Genomic DNA, 16,758 nt, shown 5'->3' with positions numbered 1-16,758 from the left:
GCGGATGGGTTCACTCGACACCGAGCTACGCCTATTAATGCCAAGCGCATCCGCTCGCCTTGGGTCTGGAACTTGGAAATGTGGTGCCTTGCTCATCACACGAAAGGGTTGGCGTTGGTTTCGTCTACCGGGCTATTGGGACGATTAAGCGCTGTGACCGTCCTCGAGGACGCAGCGAGGCACGCTAGCGGAAAGTAAACTGCGAAATGAACAGTGGAGTTGGCTCACGTGACCGCGCCACCGTGGCAAACACTCGCCTTCCGTAGGCCACCATACACTAAACATGGTCCACAAGCGCAAGGCGGAGGAGGAGTTGCCTGAGTCAGGGCGGCCGCCAGTCAAGCAGCGGTTGGATTCAGCGGCCAGTCTTCCATATCCAAGTCTTTCCAGTTCACCTTCGAAGGTCCCTGCTATCCAACGGCCAAGCCCAATACTGACGTTTTCGTACAACTCTGACCATGTTCTGGAATTCAACGACTCAGCACTACGCTACTACGTCGAGCCTCCGCGCGGCGCGGATCTTGGTTTTCACTATGAAAAATGGATCAAGCGACCAGAGGAACGTGGCCGAATCGACGGTCTGTTAGCTGCGTGGTCGAGGTTCAAGAAAACTTTGCATGCCTCAAGTCCGTCACCGTCCGTAGTCAATGTGCCCGACGTCAACGTGATGTGTTGGAGAGGTATCATGACCAAGTAAGGTGGCCTCGCTTATGTCTCCATCGTTTGCCGTTTACGTTCTTCTGTCGACCTTACGGTGAGAAAGGATATTGGCGGCCCCTTATGAAGAGAGAGATGGCTGGGACCTCAATGTCATGCTCGTGAAGGGTACCCTTTACTTTGAAGAACACTTGTCAGACGCGAAACTCGAGGAAAAGTGTGGCAGTCCGTCCTTTGCAATCTCCTATATTGTTGACTCTACAGGAATGCGATGACGCCCCGTCAGCGACTTCAGTCGTACTACGGGTATGCGTTTGAGTCCTACTGTACTACACCACAACCAGACTCCCAGGGTGCTCCTGGTTGGGGTGGCGATGTGAACACCAATGTTCAATGGTGTAGCGTCGTCAAGACGAAGCTCGCGGACCGCAGAGTCATCATCGGGGGAGAGGTAGACTGCGTTCGTGGTATGTAGATCTCGGGAAGGCTCATCCTTTAGACCTACCTGCTTCCAGGGACTTACTCTGGAAAAACCGACAATTACGTTGAGCTCAAGACATCGTTATCCATACGAAATGCTTCAGATGAAGCCAGATTCGAAAAGTGCGTCGTTCACCACTACCGCTATTTGTTATTCTTATTGATATATACCAGAAAGTTGCTTAAGTTTTACTTGCAATCATTCCTTCTTGGTGTGCCGGTAAGCCTACTGCCGGACCAGCGTGTTCGCATGTTCACACTCCATTCGGCTTACCATAGGAAATTATCGTTGGTTTCCGCACGCCGTCTGGACGTCTGACAACCGTGCAATTGCTGAGAACGGTGGAGATACCGAGACTCGTTCGTGGGAAGCCCGGTGCATGGGATCCGAGTATCTGTTTGGAATGGGGCGACCGGTTCCTTACTTTCTTGCAGGCAAAAGTGGAATCTGAGTCTGGAAGACAAGTATGGCGTGTGTCCTTTAAACCGAGAGTGGGGATCACGGCAGTGATGCTTAATGAAGCGGAGGTAGCGGAGGTCGTGAATGGAGAAGAGCGCGTGGGGTTCCTTCCTCGATGGTACTGGGATGAATTGATGGCAGTACACCACGACTCCGGGGCTCAAAGTCGAGTGGATGATACCTCCACGACGCGGTCTAACACCGAGTCGACGGGTCTCCCATCTGGCTGGTGCATTTGACTTAGCGCCTAGTCATGTGATGGTTCCTTTGTCATCATTCATCTGACAGGAACGACTTCCGGCGTCTCTGCTAGCCTGGTGCTTCCCAGCTACTTAATATGATGCCGTCCGAATGAACTCCGAGCTGTCTATTCCTGGGACATCGTCATCCGATTTGGCCAGCTCTCGCGAGGAGGCTCCACCGGGCTCGGTTCCTGTTTCACATGTCCATACCTCCTTGCGGCACTAATCGACGATATGACGCATATGTAGTTATGTACTACGTGGGTGTAAGCTGCGTGCAACGTTTCATCATCATGAGTATTTGCTGAGTAGCCGGTACGTTACGGGTACTTCCTGACAGCCAGCGTGGGAATTTCGGATGAATAAGGCGAGCGCGTCGTCGCGCGTGTGTCCCCCTCCAAAGCCTGTAACGCGCTCCTCCCCGTTCCACACAGGCGAACAGCAACACCCACAACTCGCTGCCAACAGCAGCCATCCTAGGCAAGCCTTGCAACGCCTGTAAAGGCTCCCCTGCGGCATACTTGTAAATAGGCTGTAAAATACACTCAGGCAAAGCAGTGACAGACGCGCTCCACATGGTGACTCCATCGTCCTCGGTGACCTCAGCGTCCCCGCCGGCGAGCTATCTGCAGCCAGGCAGCCCAGTCTGTATCCACAGACATCGACCCTCTGGAGAGAGAAGAGAGAGAGAAAGCCATCCAGAAATTCATGGCAAGCGCTGAACTCTCAGTGGTAAGTGATCCAGTCTCCCGCCACGAGCCGTCTGGCCTACCCCACGCTCGCGTTGGATGCCCTTGTCAACGAGCGTGTCGCTCTCCTGTTCCTCTCAAAATGACACCCTTGGCCCGTGTTTCGTGTCCATTTTGGCGATGGCTAATACCTGCTCTATCACCCTCTATAGGTTGTACGCGGTCTTCGCGCCCGCCTCTCTTATGCCTCCTACAAGGCTACTCATAACATCCCACACGTTCCTATTAATGATTTGGAGGCAAAGGCCCATCCTCTGTCTGCTGCCCCAGTCCGCTTGATCGGAACCAAGCGGAAAGCATCCGGGCCAAGTCATTACTATGGTAGCCCTTCTACCCAAGGAGTAACTGCACGGAGAGGCGGTAACGCGCCATCCTCAGTCGCATCATCATCAACTCATTCTGGCGCCACACGTTTCCGTTACGCTGATGTCCCAGGCGCAGTCACGAACTCCGCCCATAACTTGTACAGTGCCCTCCTGGGGCCTCCACCATTGAAGCAAGCACGGACAGTGCACAACTCGAAGGACCCGCCGGTCCCGGCTGCGTCTCGTTCGTCAGCCGGGTCTCGTTCTCGGCAGGGACACCGAGGCACCGCACCTCCTTCCCCTGCAGTACGCAGCGTTGCAGAGGGTACGCGTGCTCATTCGCGTAGCAGGAAAGCGGCGACCGGTCGGTCCAAGCTTGCGAAGTCCCACAAGGGCAAGCAAAGGGAGTCCGCAGAAGAGACCGCGGATGTAGAGAGGCAGGCCGTAGCCACCTTGACATCGCTTCTGCAGTCGCGTCCCTCTGCAGCAAGCATCTCTTCACCTCGCTCCAGCCTTTCGACCATATCTGACTCGGGGTCGTTCCACTCGTTCACGCACTACGGCCAAGGCGCAGGCGTGACTGCACCTCAGTCGTTGTTGCCATCCGCGGATTCCTTCAATACACACCATACCACCAGAGCAGCTACACCGCCACGAGGCAGTGCTGACAACCTCCATACGACTCCACGTGCTGACGATGAGGAAGCTGCAAATCTCATGCTCTACCTGCATACGTCACCGTCACCTCTGCGGCCCACTACTACACGGGACAAAGACGCAAAGGATTTAGCAGCCTTTGGAGCTCTGAGAGGTGCGAACTCTCTTCGTGCTAAAGGAAGAGTTCTTTTTGCGGGATCGGAAGGCAGTACTAGTCCCCTTAAAAGCGAAAGCAGTCTCACGGTTGATAGTTTTCCCGCCAGTCAAAGTTCTCAATTAACTCAGTCATTTCACTTGGAACCTCCCAACGATAGTGGTGGAACGGCGGTGGCGGAACCAACAGTTATCCCGCCAACACCGGACTCTCCAGCGCCGCCGTCTTCACAGCTACTCCCGTCCCCGCCATCTCCTTCAAGGGCAACAGAACTGTCTGCTTCACCGGGATCCTTTCAAGCACCTCCGACTCCCGGGAATGTTCCGTTTAATCTCAATGATTTTATCAATGTTTCGCCCTCGCCAGCCGCAACCACTGTCCCTCGATCCGCGATCTCCTTGAGGTCTGGGTTGGGGGCGAATCTACGCACAGATCTGGGACGCAAGCTTTTCGAAGAAGAGCAGCACCGTCACCATCATCTGGGCCCTGGCCCATCTTCGAACGATGGCTTGCGGAGCGGAAATGGTACAGGTGTTCTGGGGGCAAGCATCAATCTGGCGAATGGCTGATCTTTGGAGACGTTGTGTCCTCGTCCTTCTTGTCCAACTATTGGTTTTCACGTGACGGATTTTATCGACATTCCTTGCATCGATTCACTCGGAACACCAAGCTGTCTGTTGTTGTATCAACACGCACCCAAGACATCTGTATCGATCCTTACAATTGGCTGGATAGCGCTAGCGAAGCCAATCTATTCTAGGTTGTTTTTGTCTTCATCTCTTGGCGGCACATGGACGCTACATATCATGACAACCATATGAGATAACGAAGGTTTTTCCAAAGCAAAGCATCGCTTCAGTCTTTTATTTATCTTCACAACCTGGTCATCTCCCTGTTTCTATTCTTATTGCCCGACCATTTCCCTCTTACTGTCTTCAACGCGTTTGGTCCATCCTTCGAAGTAGGCAATGAGTTTCAACACCTTTTCCTTGTTCATTTCGATGTTTTCAACTCACGTTTTTGTCAACACACCCACGCATACACTCGTTGTCGTAAGACCCCGTTCGTAATCTTCCGATATACGACCTTTGTGATTTCTCCTGTTTCTTGTTTCTTTGTATTATGAATTTCCTTCGTTTCTTTCACACTGAGGTGCCCTGCTTAGGACAGGCCTCATGCTGTCCTTGCTATCTTGGTGTAGTAATATGGCCAATCAATAAAAATTGTATTTTGTTCCTACACAGCCCCTGGTTCATTGTGTGTAGAAGGCTGAGCTCAGCATGCAAAAATGAGGATGTCTGTCTATTGTTACCCACTTCACAATATAGTGAGCAAGTAGGGAGATCTTTGGCCACCTTGGACATACTGTAAGTGCAATTAATGCAACTATGTAAACTCAGTAGACAATGAAGTCACTATATTGGTACACCTAATGTGTTATGCCTGAGCTGAGTGACTTTGTCAAATGGACCAGTCATGAGTGGTGCAAGGGGGAGTCTATGGGCTGAACTTGTCATAACCCCTATGGCTCAGTTATTGTGAAAGTCCAACAGAGGTTCCTTCTACTGGTGAGGTCTTGTGGGATCATGACAGAGAGGGAACAAGGGTGAATGCAAAGAATTTAGCTGAGTTGCAAGCTATTGAAAAACTGAGGATATAAGGTACAATATGTGAGTTTATATACCTCTAAGTATGAGTACTGTACCAGTTGTGAGTGATGTGTCATGACATGTGTCTGCAGTAATCAACAATACAATCAGTCAAATAGATAAGTCAGAGGGAGTCATACAGTGTCATATGATGGGGGTGATACAGAAGGGGGAAGGCTATATTTGCTGCACCATCAATGCACAGCAAGGAGCCAGACACCAGAGCAAGAATGAGACATATAAGCAATATAAGCAAAAGTGGAAAGAATATGAAATATGTCATCCATCAGAGAGGGTGGTGGAACACTGGATCACCTACAAGTCCACAGCATCAACAGACACCAGAATGACCACAGCCACTGGAGATCTGAGCCATCCCTTGAGCATGTGCACCCCTAGCACAGCGATGATTATTGGGGACCTGATGAGGCATGTGATGCATGTGACTGCAAGAAGCTGAAAAAGGAAGGACCCCTGATGCAGGCATAACATCACCCCCCCCCTCAAGGTCCTCAGACCCATGAGGATGAGGCTGTCATGTTAGTGGGGCATGAGGAAAGGGGTCTGCAAGTAGTATATATGTGGGAACAAGTGCAGGCAGTGATGGGTGGTGATGATGATGGAGACAGCAGCTCCTCAAGGGCCAGAGTAAAGTGGGAGCCATGTCTGTTGTGGCATGACCAATGTCCCAGGTAATGACACTGGAAACACACATGTGGATGAAGAGGGTGTCCATCTGGGATGGGAGTCTGCCCTCCAAGGTAGAACTGCAGTTGATCCAAAGGGACAGGGAGGAAGGGAGCTGCAGGGAGAGGGTTGGAGGTGTGGACAGCATTATGGTAATGCTTGTGGAGTCCAGCCCATGATGCATCCTGTAGCAGAACCTCCCAAGTGGAGTTATGAGTCCCTGTCCCCAGCCATTCACTGACCTTTTTATAAAGAGTCCCCAAGTCAATGAAATGCAGCTCCATTTTGTGCCATTTCTGTCCCATTTCCTGATTGGGAATCACAGGCTTTTGATCCTCTGAAGCTGATGGTTCCTCTTGCTTCAGACAAATGCAATCAAGAAGTCAAGAAGTGGGTGGTGCCAGGAACTCTCCAATCTGCTGATGAAGAAGGTGATGATATGCTCCTCCAGTAACTGCTTCTAAGATCTGCAAAGAACTGCACTCTTGCATGTTGATCATTATAACCTCTGACAGGGGTGCTGTTCTGCTAAGCTTTTGGGTGTGTATCTTGCTGACCACACAACTAATCACATCTGTCACTCTGTAGATTTCAGACAGCAACCCAAAATACTTAATTTGTTCTGGTGAGCACCTGTCAATGTCATCCCCTTCATGGAAGATGTCAAGTGCCCTAACAATATCCAGGTAGTCACCTGCTGCAATTGGTAGTCACAGCTTGTCATCCCTGGCAAGGGCTGCTGCAGCAAGGAGATCAAGGGCAGCCCTGTGAGCACCATCAGAGTAGGTGGTAAAGGCAGTCTGAACATTGGCAGGTTCAGGAGCATCAGAGGGATGGGTTTTGGTTCCTCCACCACTGGTGTCATCACAAGGGACCTCTTTACCCTTTCCCTTTCCCTGCTGGTTACTGTCCCCATTGGAGGAGACTCTGGCCTTGGGGACTGGGACCCTTCTGACTGAGAAGCACTGTAGTGGATGAAGTTGGAGAGTGTGGGTGACAGGGGGTGATATTGGATGGCATTGTGAGATGGAGGACAAGGCAAGTGACCTAGGAAGGCTGGAGTCAGTCATCAGGGGAGAGGATGGTGTATAGACAGTGATGGGGGGCAGGAGCAGCTTGGGCCAGTTGCTTGCAGGGTCATAAAGGGATTCATGGGGAAGGTCAGCATAGTCATTTTCTGTATTGACAGAGATTAGATGAATGTGGGAACCCTTTCCACTTAACCAGGTATCTCTGTTTACCTCTGTGCCCATCAACCTTGTGATTGATTATTGACTTGACTTCCCATTCAATTTCATCATCCACCAGTTCTGGTAATGGTGCTGTGGGCACAGTCCCATAAGTGTCATTTTTGGTGAAGGGAAAGATCCAGGAGGCATGAAACACAGGATGAACTTTCCAAGTTGGCAGGAGCTCCAATTGGAAAGCAACTGGAAAAATGACCTGAGTCACCTTGAAAGATCTGAGATGTCGGGGCACAATCTTGTTGCACTGGTTTTTGATCCTAAGATGCCCAGTATCAAGGAGGACTTGATCTCCAACTTTGGGCAGCATGTAGGATCCTTTGCTGCAGGAACACATCAAATCCTGTGCCTTTTTGTGCACAAGAATGGTGACATCTTGACTGGCAGCCAACCTTTCCAATCTTTCATCAACTGAGGGAACCATGGTTAAACATTTTTCAGGGTATGGGGATGGGTCATAGCCAAGGAGGAGTGAAAATGGGGTCATTTGATGGACAGAGTGGATTTGGGAATTATGAGCAAACTCAGTGGAAGGAGGTTTGGCAGCCCATGAGTTTGGGGCCTCTGCACAGTACAGCCAGAGATACCCCTCCTGACCTCCATTGGGTGGGCAGCTTGAGTAGTTTCTGGCATCATCATCTTCATCTCAGGCCTTTCCCTTACTGCTACCTCCAGTGGGCAGCTCTGGGGGATTGGCCTTTCCAAAGTTCCTTCAATACCATTCTCTCAATGCTGAGTTAGTAGGTGTACCTTGAGGAAATGGGTTGCTTGTTGTTGCATGCATAGCCTGGTGGAGCTCCTCTGCCATCTGCACCCTTTGTTCCTCCAACTTCTGTCTCAGCTCATCCTCTGAAATGGTTCTTGGGGGCATTTCTGGGACAGATTCTCCATGACTGATAGTCATGGACATTCTTACATTACCAGCTTCTTGTTCTTCCTTGAGGACTGATCTGAAAGAAGTCTCAGACTTCTGATCATCATCTTCTTCTGAACTAAGCATGATTCCTGACTCCTGAAAGCAGGATAGATAAGATAACCATGGGTTTGTTGTGGTAGCTGAAGGTCCTAACCTTCTGAGTGGTATGGGTGGCAAGGGTGGGTTTCATCCCAAGCCTAAGGGTTTAGTGCAAGGAGGGATTGGAGGCTTTGATTTCTGTGGGTTAGACACTTTTTTGGATAGTGACAATGAAGGCTGAGGGAGGATTTATTTCTTGAAAGCAACCTGTCAGTGGTAGAGTAGGTGGATCAAGTGACTTTACACATAGGGAGGCACAAGATCTGGAACTTAGAGAGGTGATTTATTAAAGCTTGATCTTGGTTTGAGCAAGGGGAGGTTTTGTTGAAGTTCAGTAAACTGAGGGATGAGTAGACTTTGCACAAAGGGGTCAATGAGTCCTGAAAAGCTGTGTAGAGTGTTTCAATTTTGTTATGCCTGAGCCCAGTGACTTCATCAAATGGACTAGTCATGAGTGGTGTGAGGGGGAGTCTATGGGCTGAACTTGTCATAACCCCTATGGCTCAGTTATTGTGAAAGTCCAACAGAGGTTCCTTCTACTGGCAAGGTCTTATGGGATCATGACAGAGAGGGAACAAGGATGAAAGCAAAGAATTTAGCTGACTTGCAAGCTATTGAAAAACTGAGGATACAAGGTACAGTACATGAGTTTATATACCTCTAAGTATGAGTACTGTACCAGTTGTGAGTGACATGTCATGACATGTATCTGCAGTAATCAACAATACAATCAGTCAAATAGATAAGTCAGAGGGAGTCATACAGTGTCATATGATGGGGGCAATACAGAAGGGGGAAGGCTATACTGGCTGCACCATCAATGTGAAGTGAGGAGCCAGACACCAGAGCAAGAAAGAGACATATAAGCAATATAAGCAAAAGTGGAAGAATATGAAATATGTTGTCCATCAGAGAGGGCAGTGGAACACCAGATCACCTATAAGTCCACAGCATCAGCAGACACTGGAATGACCACAGCTGCTGGAGATCTGAGCCATCCCTTGAGCATGTACACCCCTAGCACAGTGATGATTATTAGGGATGTGATGAGGCATGTGATGCATGTGACCACAAGAAGCTGAAAAAGGAAGGACCCCTGATGTGGGCATAACATAATGCAACTATGTAAGTTGCACTAAGTCAGCACAAGGACATCAGTAAATTCCAAAATACAGTGGCTCAGAAAATTGTCCCAATGTTTGCATGTTTTTCATTAATCATGGTGTAGACAGTGAGCTATCATCATCTAGTCCAAGGTGTTGGTGGATGGATCAAAGCAGCTGATAATGGCTCTCTCACAAGACATATTACATAATATTTGGATAAAAACTGGTGATGGAATACCCAAATGAAAATGACAGCTCATTGGGACAACCATGTAACTTTAGGGTATACTGGGGATGTAGTCCTTGGGAGCACATAAAATGTGATGAGATGCTCATCAATGCTTACATAATGTGCCACATGGTCTACTGAATGATTTGTCATTGAACAAACAATGTCAAATAGAGATTCTGTACCACTAAGCCTCCTTGCTGTAGCACAACTCAAGAAATCACCATTCTGGCTCATCAGGGACATTCTCTCAGGGCAATCTCAGAACTTTCTGGTGTACACTGCAGTATAATCAATAGAATATGCTATCAGCACCATTAGTCTCTTCAGAAACCTGCTGGAAGTCATCATCTGCACTGTTTCCCTGCCAGCACCCTATGTGGCCTGGAACTAATCAGTACTGTGAGAGTTGAAAATGATGTGAAGGTTCAATCTGGCATTCACCCTGCCATGAACAAACTAATTTCTCATCAACTAGTGCATCAAAGTTGAAGAAAAGCTCATCTGAAGGCTCAGGTGAAGCACAACCCACCTGTGCACTCCCAGTATCATAGGAGGGTTGGCTATTTCACACTCTGAGCTGAACTGTGGATCACTGGGAGAGAGATATTTGCTCATATAAGACTAATGAAAATATCCAGCACCAGATAAAAAGGCAGCAATGTGCACCCTAGAAGCTCAGTTGCATATCCCTCCACAGTACCTGGTGTGTAAAGAGGGTTTAGCCTTACCTTGACTTCCATACCTGTTTCTCCTTCACAGAAATGCATTACATAGTGGGTGAATGCCAGATTGGACCTTCACATCATTTTCAACTCTCACAGTACTGATTAGTTCCAGGCCACATAGGGCATTGGCAGGGAAACAGTGCAGAGGATGACTGCTAGCAGGTTTCTGAAGAGACTAATGGTGCTGATAGCATATTCTATTGATTATACTGCAGTGTACACCAGAAATTTCTGAGATTTCCCTGAGAGAATGTCCCTGATGAGCCAGAATGGTGATTTCTTGAGTTGTGCTGCAGCAAGGAGGCTTAGTGGTACAGAATCTCTGTTTGACATTGTTTGTTCAATGTTGTGGCACATTATGTAAGCATTGGTGAGCATCTCATCACATTTTATATGTGTTCCCAAGGACTACATCCCCAGTATGCCCTAAAGTCACATGATTGTCCCAATGAACTGTCATTTCCAACCACCAGTCATGCCAAAGGGGAGCTGGACTCCACTGAGATGCTCCTTCTTAGTTTTGGATAAATATTTGGGAAGTTTTCAGGGGTCATTATGAAGTGCAATCAGCTTTTGCATGGTGAGCTTGCCATCACAGGGCAGGTGGAGGATTCCATTACCAAAGTGGCCCTGCTTGGTCACAATCATTGGAGATACTGACTTTGTAATGCAAGCAATCATAAGTTGTTCTGGAAGATCAGTGATGTAGGTGATGAGGGGTGCAAGACGGTATTGGATAAGGTTGTTGGGATTGCTCATGAAAGTACCAGTGCACACAGAAAGCATCAGGCCAGTGCAAACAATGTCCATGCAACAATGCCATACATGTGCCTCCAAGACTGATTGAAAATCAGGATGGACAAGGAACTCTGGTGTTGGAATATATGCAATGTATGCCCATGTGTGCAATGTCACTTTCATATGGACCTCTGAGTTGATGTTGGCAATTGTAAGGAATAATGGGTGCATTTCAATGTTGCCAGTCATTTGAGTGACAGGTGCTTTATCAGATGCAAGCATGATGGGCATGATTGTAGTGACATCTGGTAGTTGATCCTGTAGACATGTGAGTTTGGACCAGAAAGAAAAGACAGGGTGGAGAACTCACCTGAATGCAGTGGGCATCATTGCCAGACATCCATTCACTATATTCTTGTTCAGTTCCTTTGAAAACATGGTAGGAATCATATTCCATATGCTTTGTGAACACCAGGTTTCCAAAGAGCTCCCATGTGATCTCTGGTGTGTCATGCCAGAAAAGATGAATGGGCCCTTTCATTATATAACCTTTGGTTTTGATCTTTGTACAATGCCAGCTTGGCCCTTTGGGTATTGTGTCCAAGAGTGATAGTAGCTCCCCTGCAGATTTAAAGCTGACCTTTGACTTAGAAGTAACCTGTGTAGACATTGTTTCATAGTACAACTAGTGGAGATGAATTACTTACCCAGTGTAGCTTCAAAAATTCATTGATTTGTGTTTGCATCATGTGAGTATGAAGGAACTTGGCCAATTCCCATTCATCCCTATCAGCAAATGGAAAATATGGGTTATGCTCCCTCTCAGAGTGGTGTTTCTCTTGTTTCATTCATTCAAACATGTTAGAGTCACTTAGGTTGCACACATATCCTGATCTGGGATGATATTGGCCAATGCATGGCTTATCTGGGGATTTCTTTGCAACACACAAGGCAGACAGGGTGGGTAAGAGCCTCTGACAACATCCAGGGTCACTGTATAAGTGCTCACAAATGGTAGTGGCTGAGGGGAACATCTGTTGGCATACTGGACATCATGTCAGATGCCTGGGTGCAAAATCTTGTATATTTTTTCAATCAAGAAAGGAACACACATACTCCTCACCAGAAAAGGATGCCCACTCATAGCCATTGCCATCAATGTCATTTGCAGTTGGTGGTCCCACTATGTTGTTTGCAGTCAGTGGTCCCACTGAATCCATTGCTGAGGAGTTTTGGAGCATTGAGCTGAAAATTCTCTAAGTCCTTCAAGCTCCACTATGTGCCACCTACTCCCACCTCACATCTAGACAACTCAACTTTTGATTGCAGTCAGATCAAGTTCTCCTGACCTGGATCCTCTTCCAGTCACACAAATTATATGACCACTACACAACAGTCAAATACTCTAGCCATTATGGGCAGACATGAAGGTGCATATTGGGATCCCTGTTATGCTTGTACTAAACTGTTTCAGTAGATCATGGGAAGAACAATGAACTTGGCCCTTCTACTTGCCCTCTATCATTGGCTAAAGCAGCTCATTGCAAGAAATTGTCCCCATAATTAATCCCTCAGTGGGTCATAGCACAGAGCTTTCCCATGCACAAAGGGCCTTAGGAGATACCTATCACCCTGCTCATCACCACCATGCAGACCCTGATGCCTGCAAGGTGAGATGGTTCTCAATGGTGATACAATATATTCCCTAATTCTAACAGTGCCAGGATGCCTTGAATGATATAATTGAAGGTGTGCCACCAGATATCATTTGCCATGCCAACCATGCCCAATGTGCAGACTGTGAGGTGACACATTACCAAGTCCTTGCATTATCTTGGGGAGTTGAAAGGCTTGAGAGGTGGAAGGAGTTCCACTCTTACTCTTTGAAGCACCTTGAGGTGTTATGACCTTGTCAGGGGTCTTTCCTTTTTCATCTTTTCCTAGTCATGTGTGTCATGTGCCTCATCATGTTGCTCATACTCATCATTGTTCTCAGCATGGCCATGCTCCATGGACAGCTCAGATTGCTGGCAGTGCAGGTATTTTCAACTGCAGCTGATGCTGTGGAGATCATTGTGACATTGACAGTGCATCCCCATCTCTGATGAACAGTATATTTCATATTTCATCTTTGACTCACTTTATTTATTTGATCATTTACTTCTTGCTCTGGTGTCAGGTCCCATGCTGCACCTTGATGGCACAGCTGGTTTGACCCTTGTCACTATCCCTACCCCCATCTTTGATACCATATGACTCTTTTCTATTTCATTGTTTACTGCTGTGGATACATGACTGTTGCCTTGGCATGACTGCTACAGTACTCTTCCCTGAGGTATTTATGTAGCTGCTACCATACCATGTATCCTCAGTTTTTTGATACTTTGCAACTCAGCTTATTCTTTGGCATCTTCCTTGTTCCTTCCCTGTCACAATCTCAGAAGAACTTGCCAGTGGAAGTAACATCTATCAGAATTCACCACCACAAGTTGAGCCATAGGGGTAATGACAAGTTTGGCCTGTAACATCCCCTCATGCCATTTGTGACTAGTCCATTTGATGGAGTCACTTGGCTTGGGCATAACATGAGGAATGGAAGAAATGATTACATAAAACCTGCTGGAGCAGTGAGGAGACTGCCACTTCTCACAGCATCATTCAGCCAGAGGTTTTTGTTCAACCTATCTCTCCTGATGATTCAAATAATATGGAGCACTCTAACAATAGTGACCCTGAGGTCCCCTCCACTGACCTTGGGATTTTTGATACAAGTGAACCAGTAGGTGATCCAGATGCTCCCTACACAAGTGACCTGGAGATTCCTTGTATGAGCAACCCAGAGATCCCTTACACAAGTGACCCAGAGGAAAATAATGCTTCTGGTAACATTGAATAGTATGTGATATTCACCAAGAGGTCATCACATGTATTGATTCAATTGCAATAGAAGACTCTACCTGACTCATTTTTTGTAATGCAGTGTGTCCATGTGTTCTGTTACAAATGTAATTGATTGTGTCCATACCTTATTGGGGGTATCAGTGGATGAGATTATCAAATCTACTCAAATATGTAATTCCATTGACCATCTTCTGCTTGCTTGTCATATCCATGACCCTTAGACTCAGTCCCAATCCAGTCTGGACCCATATCCCCTAACTCCAGTCAAGTCCAGTCCTGGTCTGGCCTAGAAAACCCAACTCCAGCCCTAAGAAATCCAACTCCAGCCTAAATAACTCAAGTCCAGTCTTTTACCCCTATCTCCAGTCCACTCCAGCCTCCCAGCCTTGTGCTGCTCCACCCTGGTCCTCCCAGGTCCATGTCCAGGTCACCTGGACATAACTCTGGTCTGTTTCCCTTTGTACTATATTTAGTTTGGTCCATTCATCTGACTTTTGCTTACTGTACAAATCCTGTGTCCATCTCCAGTTATGCCAGTCACCTGGACTTAGACTATTAGTCTTGGCACAGCCTATGTGGCTGTCCTACCTTGCTAATCCTCTTGCTAATAGCTTACCAACAAGTCTGGCTTCATGTTCATTACTCCAGACTGGCCTTGTGTATTTAACCCCTGTGCATACTTTGTAGTACTCCAGTCAGAATATCAATTTAGTATTACTCTCAACTCTGTACTACACCCTGAGTCTACTCAATAGCTAAGGCTGAGCCTTAAGCTATCCACAGCCCCTGTCCCAGACCTCTCCCCAGCTTGCATAAGGGTACAGCACATAAGCTGAGACCAAGGGAGGTAGATCCAACCCCAGACTGGCTTCCCCCTGTGTGCACTCCAAGACTGGTCTGTTTCCCATGCTACCAGTCTTATTCCTGCACTCCTGGTCTTAAGTCTGGTCCTCCAGACTTAGCCCCTGACCTCTGGCCTTAATTCCAGTCCAACTGGACTTAGCCCCTGTCACCCAGTCTTGAAGCCTGGTCACCCAAGGGTAAACCCATACTTAACATTGCTGACCTGCTCTGATGTCAATGAAAAAGGGAGGGAGAAAGGTGTGTTAGTCCACCTACCATTCCTGATGCTGTTTGATTACAATGACAGAAGCTGAAAAAGCCAGGCAAGGGGAGCAACCTCAACCCTTCCCTGCTCCCAGATGCATCCTAGCTTGGATGCTCAACTAAATTTCCATGTGAACCATCCTACCTAAGGCTCAGTGAAATGGCCAACCATGGTGCGATGTCTTTGTACCAGTCTCATCCATCATTCTTCCAAGATTGCGACAGCTACAGTATAATCTACTGTTCTCCACTCTCCCTGATTGCATCCATGACAAGTATGATGCACATCTTGCCTCCTTATTGCAAGATACAGCAGAAGACACTCCCCCTTCATCCTCTCTACCAACAGAGCCTCATTCATGACATTTTTATTTGCTTTGCTGAGAGGATGGTTGCAACCAATGCAGGGAACCCAGGGAAAACAGAAAAATCCAAATGAAATGAAGAAAAGAATGAGAGAGGACAAGAGTAAGAAATGAAAAGAAAAAGGAGAAATCATGAATAGTCATCTGAGTTGTAGTCATTTTTGTTATTGTGTTCTTGGTTTTCCTCATGTTCATGTTCATCATCATGTTCATCATCATCATCATCATCATCATCATCATCATCATCATCATTGCTGTTAACTTCTTCTTCCTCCCCAACATCCTTTTCCATAACCTCTGGTAAAGGAGTGTGTCGAGAATAATAGGGAATGAGTCAAAATGCTGTGATTCCTTGAGCAGAAATGGTGCCATTGAGTTCTTTAACAACATAGGAACCTCCCTTGGTGCGATGAACAACCTCATAGGGACCAAGGTAGCATGGCTTTGACTTACAATCCAGTTCCTTTTCTATCTGAGTGTTGTGAACCAATACCAAGTCTCCTGGCTCATAAGCAGACTTCACCAATCGTAGTGCATACCTCTTCTCAAACTGACCCTTGGAGTGCAAATGAGACCTCTGCAGAGTGGTGAAAGTGGCATTGATGTCCTCTTCTCTCCTCTCCAACTGATGAATGCATAGTGCAAGGAGCTCCTGAGAAGTCATTCCAAACCAGAATCCTTTGATGAGATATGTAGACTCAAAGAGATTGAAGGGCAAGACAGGATCAAGACCATGGAGCAAGAAGTAAGGGCTGAATCCAGTGGAGCAACAAGTAGTAACCTTGTCTGCAAAGAAAGCATGATGAACCTTGGAAGGCCAGAGTGAAAGGTCTCCCTCACAAGCCTTGATGATAGCTTCTCTGATAACAAAGTGTCCATGCTCTACAACTCCATTTGCTTTTGAATTATATGGGGAGATGCGAATCTGCGGAATGGAATAGTGCTTCATGAGTTTCTCAAAGGCACCCTTGACCTCACTGCCATTGTCAGTGACAACCTGTGCAATAACACCATAACAACAGAAGACCTCTTCCCAGAAGAACTTAGTGAGACTGTCTGCATTAGCATGTCAAAGAGCATGACCTTCTGCAGCAGGGGAAAGATCATCTTGAGCTGCAACAAGATAGTGATATCCACAAGCTTTGGGCATGAGCATGACATTGACATAAACCTTCATGAAGATTCTAGGGGAAGTGGAGGTGGTGATGGGAACCTCTGCCTTATGAGTGCTTCAAATCTGGCATTCATGGCAGGAATGGACATGGTGGGCAACATCTTGATAGAG

The 16,758-nt window shown here is 47.3% G+C and overlaps 4 protein-coding genes across 4 annotated transcripts; 2 read left to right on the top strand and 2 right to left on the bottom strand.

The window, feature by feature from the left end:
• The first annotated feature begins 284 nt into the window (after positions 1–284).
• F5J12DRAFT_809440 (RAI1 like PD-XK nuclease-domain-containing protein) lies at positions 285–2,106 on the top strand. Its single transcript, XM_051744740.1, has 6 exons — positions 285–693; positions 764–874; positions 922–1,124; positions 1,173–1,260; positions 1,312–1,357; positions 1,417–2,106. The coding sequence occupies exons 1-6, from the start codon at positions 668–670 to the stop codon at positions 1,834–1,836; spliced, it is 894 nt and encodes a 297-aa protein (XP_051602952.1). The 5' UTR covers positions 285–667; the 3' UTR covers positions 1,837–2,106.
• Positions 2,107–2,172: 66 nt separating this feature from the next.
• F5J12DRAFT_442362 (uncharacterized protein) lies at positions 2,173–4,550 on the top strand. Its single transcript, XM_051739436.1, has 2 exons — positions 2,173–2,571; positions 2,741–4,550. The coding sequence occupies exons 1-2, from the start codon at positions 2,548–2,550 to the stop codon at positions 4,271–4,273; spliced, it is 1,557 nt and encodes a 518-aa protein (XP_051602951.1). The 5' UTR covers positions 2,173–2,547; the 3' UTR covers positions 4,274–4,550.
• Positions 4,551–10,905: 6,355 nt separating this feature from the next.
• F5J12DRAFT_716123 (uncharacterized protein) lies at positions 10,906–11,421 on the bottom strand (the record flags this gene model as incomplete). The annotated part of the gene is made up of 1 exon (XM_051740993.1): positions 10,906–11,421. A coding segment is annotated over one exon (516 nt), but the record flags the coding sequence as incomplete, so codon positions are not given.
• A 97-nt stretch (positions 11,422–11,518) lies between these two features.
• F5J12DRAFT_692540 (uncharacterized protein) lies at positions 11,519–11,900 on the bottom strand (the record flags this gene model as incomplete). The annotated part of the gene is made up of 2 exons (XM_051740399.1): positions 11,519–11,758; positions 11,787–11,900. Coding segments are annotated over 2 exons (354 nt in total), but the record flags the coding sequence as incomplete, so codon positions are not given.
• Between the last annotated feature and the right edge of the window lie 4,858 nt (positions 11,901–16,758).

The sequence above is a fragment of the Pisolithus orientalis genome, assembly GCF_024613125.1.
Source record: "Pisolithus orientalis strain OTSU chromosome Unknown F5J12scaffold_5, whole genome shotgun sequence".
In the NCBI taxonomy this organism is placed as follows: Eukaryota; Fungi; Basidiomycota; class Agaricomycetes; order Boletales; family Pisolithaceae; genus Pisolithus; species Pisolithus orientalis.
The sequence above is the reverse complement of the archived record's forward strand: the minus strand, read 5'-3'. Positions and strand labels throughout refer to the sequence as shown.